Source organism: Arachis hypogaea, chromosome 3, assembly GCF_003086295.3.
Source record: "Arachis hypogaea cultivar Tifrunner chromosome 3, arahy.Tifrunner.gnm2.J5K5, whole genome shotgun sequence".
Taxonomy (NCBI): Eukaryota; Viridiplantae; Streptophyta; class Magnoliopsida; order Fabales; family Fabaceae; genus Arachis; species Arachis hypogaea.
In genome coordinates this window covers 63,012,120-63,019,099 of record NC_092038.1, presented here as the reverse complement: position 1 = coordinate 63,019,099, position 6,980 = coordinate 63,012,120, and the positions used below count along the sequence as shown (strand labels likewise).

At 38.3% G+C, this 6,980-nt stretch overlaps 1 protein-coding gene across 1 annotated transcript; it reads left to right on the top strand.

The window, feature by feature from the left end:
* Positions 1-670: 670 nt before the first annotated feature.
* Positions 671-1,465, top strand: LOC140183500 (uncharacterized). The gene is made up of 2 exons (XM_072231949.1): positions 671-769; positions 1,043-1,465. Exons 1-2 carry the CDS (start codon positions 671-673, stop codon positions 1,463-1,465), a joined length of 522 nt encoding a protein of 173 aa, XP_072088050.1.
* The last annotated feature ends 5,515 nt before the right edge of the window (positions 1,466-6,980 follow it).

Here is a 6,980-nt window from a genome sequence, read left to right as displayed (position 1 = left end):
TGCTATGCTTTCCTTTTATGCCTTCCAAGTGCTTGATAAAATGCTTGGTTGGATTTTAGAGTAGAATTTTATGCTCTTGGCTTGGAAAGGTAACTTAGGACTTCTTGAGTTGCTAATGTCCAAGTAATTGATGATTGGGACCCATTGACTCTAGTTCTCACTAATTAAATTAGTGGAGAGTTAGGACTTATGGACTTGGATTGATATATCTCATTTAACTTTCCTTCACTACTAGTTAGAGGATGATTTAATGAGATTAATCCTTGCTAGTTCTCATATTGTGGTTAGTGATAGGGATAGAGATCCTTGATCACCAACCCTTGCCAAGATCTTTTTAGCCATTAGTTTACTTTTTGCCATTTATCTTCCATGCCTCTTATCAAAACCCCAAAAATAACTCATAACCAATAACAAGACACTTTATTGTAATTCCTAGGGAGAACGACCCGAGGTTCCAATACTTCGGTTTATAAATTTAGGGGTTTGTACTAGTGACAAACAACTTTTTGTATGAAAGGATTATTGATTGGTTTAGAAACTATACTTGCAACGAGAATTCATTTGTGAAATTTTATACTATCAAAAATCCAATCATCACATATGTGGAAACCACATCGGAGGACGAGCTCTCGCCATAAAAATCATCCGAACATGATTTTATTGGCCAACTATGAAAAAGGATTGCATAACAAAAGTCAAGACATGTGACAACTGTCAGAAGCATGCCGCCATCTCCATGAAGCCGGCCGAAGTATTACATAGCATGGAGGTAAGCTGGCCTTTCCATAGATGGGGGCTAGATATCCTCGGCCCATTTCCAGTAGCGCCAGACTAGGTAAAATTTCTCTTAGTATCAATAGACTACTTCTCAAAATGGATAGAAGCATAACCACTAACAAGAATAACAGCCGAAAAGGTACGATCTTTCATATGGAAAAATATCATATGCCGATTTGGAATACCAAAGGAGATAATATCGGACAATGGTAGACATTTTACAGATAACAAACTCGCATATTTTTTAAACAATTTTAACATACAGAATCATTTTAGCTCGGTTGAACACCCACAAACCAATGGGCAGGCCGAAGCTGCTAACCGAGTTATATTGCAGGCAATAAAGAAAAAGCTCGATAATGCGAAGGGAGAGTGGGCCGAGCTAATCTCGGAAGTACTATGGAGCTACAACACAATAGTAGAATCCACCACGGCTGAAACTCCCTTCAAGTTAGTCTACGGGTCAGAAGCATTAATCCCCATTGAGGTCAGCATACCCACGCTGCGAACCGAGCTATGTGATGAACAACATGATACAAACGTAAGAAACGCCGAGCTTGACCTCGCTGAGGAAGACAGGGACATCTCAGCAATCAAACAAAGGGCTAAGAAGCGATTGGAAGAAAGAAAACACAATATAAAGGTTATTCCGAGAATATTCAATAAGGAAGACCTGGTACTCAGATGAACAGAGGAAGCCAGGCGACCTCCTTCACATGGAAAGCTTGCCGCAAATTGAGAAGGACCATTCCGAGTAGCCAAAGTGCTCGGGATGGGGGCTTACCTGCTTCAAACACTACAAGGCAAGCCAATACCAGGAAATTAGAACGTTTCCTCTCTAAAGTTGTATAGATTGTAACTTGTACAATTTGCGAATGAAGGTACTCTATTTCCCCCTTAGAGCTTTTTTCCCAAGAAAAATGGGTTTTGCCTAAGATGGCTTTTAACGAGGCTGGACGCCCAATAGATCAAATCTGACAATCAATAAACTATCCAAGTTTATAATCAATCTTTCTAGCCTCATGCAAGCTCTACAAATAAACAAAACATAAACCCTACTTCTCCTACCTTAGTTGCAAATATAAATTACCAAAAGCGAACAATATTAACATAAATATCCAAACGACCAAACAATGGTCGGCACCAAAAGAAACAGATCCAAATTCAAACCGATCAGATCTAACATCAAAAAGTACATAACTACAAGTCACGAATTAATTACAAAAAGACAAATACTAAAAACTAAACAAGGGGAGCATTCTTGCCATGATCCTCCACAGTGCCATCCACAACCAATTTTCCATCGACCACTATCTTGGTCATGTCAAGATGATCACTATCAAACTCCGGAGCCATCATAGCAATTTGGCTTACAGCACGCTGGTACAGGAAATCGTGATACATAACTTCATGCAGCTGACCAGCAAGTGCACTAGGTCGTCCAAGTAATACCTTACGTGAGTAAGGGTCGATCCCACGGAGATTGTCGGCTTGGCGCAAGCTATGGTCACCTTGTAAATCTCAGTCAGGCAAATTCAAATGGTTATGGGGTTTTAATAATTAAAAAATGAAATAGAACAGAAAATAGGATAGAAATACTTATGCAATTCATTGGTGGGAATTTCAGATAAGCGTATAAAGATGCTTTGTTCCCTCTGAGCCTCTGCTTTCCTATTGCCTTCATCCAATCATTCATACTCCTTTCCATGGCAAGCTGTATGTAGGTGGATCACCGTTGTCAATGGCAACCATCCATCCTTTCAGTGAAAATGGTCCTCTACGGTTTCCCGCATGGCTAATCATCTGTCGGTTCTCGATTATGTCGGAATAAGATCCATTGATCCTTTTGCACACTGTCACTGCGCCCAACACTTACGAGTTTGAAGCTTGTCACAATCATCCCATCCCAGATCCTACTCGGAATACCACAGACAAGGTTTAGACTTTTCAGATCTCAAGAATGCTGCCCATGTAATTCTAGCTTATACCACGAAGACTCTGATCGCACGGAATGGAAGCTCTGTTTTCAGGAGAGGCAACCATGCGTCGTGAACCAGGAGGCTAAGAGATACACACTCAAGCTTTTGCAGATAGAAGGGAGGTGGTTGTCAGGCACGCATTCATAGGGGAGGATAATGATGAGTGTCACGGATCATCACATCCACCAGGTTGAAGTACGAGTGAATATCTTAGAACAAGAATAAGCTTGAATTGAAAAGAAAATAGTAGTAATTGCATTGATTCTTGAGGAACAGCAGAGCTCCACACCTTAATCTATGGTGTATAGAAACTCCACTGTTGAAAATACATAAGAGCAAGGTCTAGGCATGGCCGGATGGCCATGCCTCCCAAATATCATGAAACAATACATTGATAAAAAGAATGAAAATACAATTGTAAAAGGTCCTATTTATAGAGAACGAGTAACCTAGGGTTTACAGAAATCAACTTCTGGGGCCCACTTGGTGTGTGCTTGGGCTGAGCATTGAAGCTTTCACGTGCATAGGCTTCTCTTGGAGTTAAACGCCAGCTCTAGTGCCAGTTTGGGCGTTTAACTCCAGCTTTTATGCCAGTTTGGGCGTTTTACGCCAGAATTTTTATGTTGACTTAACACGCCAGCTTGGGCCATCAAATCTCGGGCAAAGTTTGGATTATTATGATGTCTATTTCCAACGCAATTGAGAGCGTGCCAATTGGGCTTCTGTAGCTCCAGAAAATCCATTTTGAGTGCAGGAAGGTCAGAATCCAACAACATCTGCAGTCCTTTTTTAGCCTCTGAATCAGATTTTTCTCAGGTCCCTCAATTTCAGCCAGAAAATACCTGAAATCACAGAAAAACACAAAAAACTCATAGTAAAGTCCAGAAATGTGAATTTTTCATAAAAACTAATAAAAATATACAAAAACTAACTAAATCATACTAAAAACTACCTAAAAACAATGCCAAAAAGCGTATAAATTATCCGCTCATCACAACACCAAACTTAAATTGTTGCTTGTTGTAACGACCCAATTTTTGGTACGTCATGATCATACTAGAAACTGAGCGCTACCAACTTGCCTTTCTAATTATTATCTATTATTTATTATATGAGCCTGATTCGTTGTTAAAAGTGTAATTAGTTTGCGAGGTACTTTTTTTTAAAACGTTTGGATTAATAAACAGAATCATTCATAAGCAATTCACAAATAATAATAGATAAAACAGTTATAAACAACCACATATAAATACATCTCAAGCAGTTGATAACATTCCGTGATCCAGCCTTTATTAGAATATAGACTTTTAGTTAGAACACCCCTAGATATAGCTAGATAATAACTATATACATATATATACATACAACATTCCAGGCCCTGGCCTATTCAAGAAGTCCCTAAGCTGGCACCCAGGCTAGCCTAGACTCTATACTCACCTAGTCCCTCTAAACTACTAAAGCGAGGGAAAGTACGTTCTAGGTCTTCAAAACTCAAGTCAGGTGGAACGTCATCAAAAGGTTGAACATCATCTACTACTCCTCTGCACGATCAGACATTGCCATATGACGTCACTCCAGTACCTCATCAAGTAGCCACATAACAAGAGTCTCGTACATAGGATTTAGGTTAAAGTTCGCGTACAAACGGGGTGCAGACGTTGGCTGGTATCACCGTATATACATATGAATAGAGAACGAGATTCACCCTAGGCTCAAAAGACTACCTAGAGCGGAATCCTCTTTATGAACAGTCATCAGCAAATTACGGAAGGGTACTCATGCTTCTATCTGAAGGGGAAAGGGAGAGAGAAGGGGTAAGAACTTGGAAGTTCTTAGTAGGGTCGGGGTTATTAGTTAAGTTCATTAATTCCGTGTTGTTTCACAAACGAATAGCAGAATACAATGAAGTAGTAAACAAAAGATGCAGATAAATAGAGAAATTAGAGAAAACAGAAAGCAGAACACAAACAAAAGAATACAAGAAAATAAAACACAGACACAGATTATAGAATACAAACAAGAAAGCATACACTCATACAACAATCATAACAGAGGAAATGCACAACCAAGTATGATGCATGCCTAGCCCTAGTGCAGGTAATGAGCTCATCTGTCGGTTACATACCCGCTCCCGACGTTACCCAGCAACCTCTGCCTGGATAAGGCTTTCCTGTTGTGAATATCCACTGCAAGCAACCTTTGTCTTGCTGGGTATCCACTGCAAGCAACCTTTGTCTTGTAGGGCGGCATTTATTAGCCTCTTTACGCCCAACACACTCACTGTAAGTAACCTCTGTCTTACAGGAGCACAACACACTCACTGTAAACCACATCTGTCTTACAAGAGCAACAACATACTCACTGTAAGCAACCTCTGTCTTACAGGAGCACACTAATCTTGATAACTCTGTAAGCAACCTCTGTCTTACAACAAAGCATTACAGCAAGGTATCCTAGGAAAGCGTTCTTAGTGGTCGTACCACCATTTATCTGACTGCCTCTCTGCAGCAGATTCTTACATAATCATTCTTGTTATCATCATTCATTAACATTCTCATTATTCATCATCTCTTTCACATTCTTATGCATTACGTCTTTCGTTCTATGTTCAATCATGCTATACAAGCTCTACAGCTTTTACTTTTACAACATCTTAACTCAAACCATTTCTCTTTATCACATTACTATTTTCTCTGTATCCCTTTATTCTACTCTGGTTACTCTTTTCTTTGTATCTCTTTACTTTTCTTTGGTTACTCTGTTATTTGTGTTTCTCTACTCTGCTCTGATTTCTCTGCTTAACATGTGTATTTAAAGCTTATGTAAATTTCGGTATGAATAGTTAGCCTGTCGCAAGTATAGGTTCATTAAGTCTATACTGAAACAGTTTAACATTTCATATTATACCTAACCCTAGTCGGAACTCAAGAACTAACTATGTTGCCCTAGTTCGTTCACTAATCTCTGTCTGTTTTTCTGTCATTAAAAAACTTTACAGACTTATCTTTGGTTTTTATCTTTTCTTTAACTTTTTATCTTTCTTTTATCTTTGCCTCACTAATATGTTATTACCACTCCCTAAGTGTTTTATGAAGGTAATTACTCGATTCTGCGCTTAAAGTTGTCTTTCTAAAGCTTTTACAGAAAACTGCCTTTTCTGTATTATTTTATTATTTTTATTAAAATATTATTTATTATTTTATCATTAAAATTTTGAAAATTACCCCACTTTAACTTTTAACCTTTAAAATTTACTTTTTACCACCCATAACTTTTAATATTTCTACTTTAACCACCCTAACTTTCAGAAATTACCAAATAACCCCTCAAACACCAAAATAATTACGGCCTTGCCCTTTTTAAGATCTAAAAGGTGTTCTTCAATGTTCTTTATCACACTCAAAGTGTTCTTCGTAAATTCTTCAGATTCTTTCTCTATTTTCATCCGTTTTTCAGTCTTTTCAACAACCGATTTTTACCGTAATTCATAATAAATTCCCAGCCACTAAAACCCCATCTTTTTCACATGATTTTAACTCAAATTGAACCCTAATTTAAGCTCTAGGGGTTGTTTTTCCAGCAGCCCTCATGAACAACATTCATAGCTTGAATATCATCAAATTTTGATCAAAATTTCAACAAACTTTCACCAAGAGTAACTCATATAAGCAATCAATTTCAAGCATAACCAAAACATACCATAATTACACATCTCAAACACAATCAATCAAGATTAAATTCGTCACACCCTACCTGGTTTTGCTGCCCCTAATTCGGTTAGACTTTCAGGTGGTCCTTAAGCACCTTTTACTCCTAAATCACATCAAGAACAACTTTAAATCCAAAAACCCTCAACTAACCAAATCTCACTCAGAATGTTAGTGGTGGACGAAATTGTGATCACTTGTTATGTATTTATAAAAGATGTATACTCTGAGGGCATTGTTTATTTTCTTCACAATCTCGTTCAACTAACCAGCAAGTGTACTGGGTCGTCCAAGTAATAACCTTACGTGAGTAAGGGTCGAATCCACAGAGATTGTTGGTATGAAGCAAGCTATGGTCACCTTGTAAATCTCAGTCAGGCAGAAAAAAGAGGAATTGTAATTATAATAATTAAAAAGGAATAATAAAAGGGATAGAACACTTATGCAGATTCATTGGTGGGAATTTCAGATAAGCGGATGGAGATGCTGTAGAGCCCAAGGACGCCTGCTCTCCTAC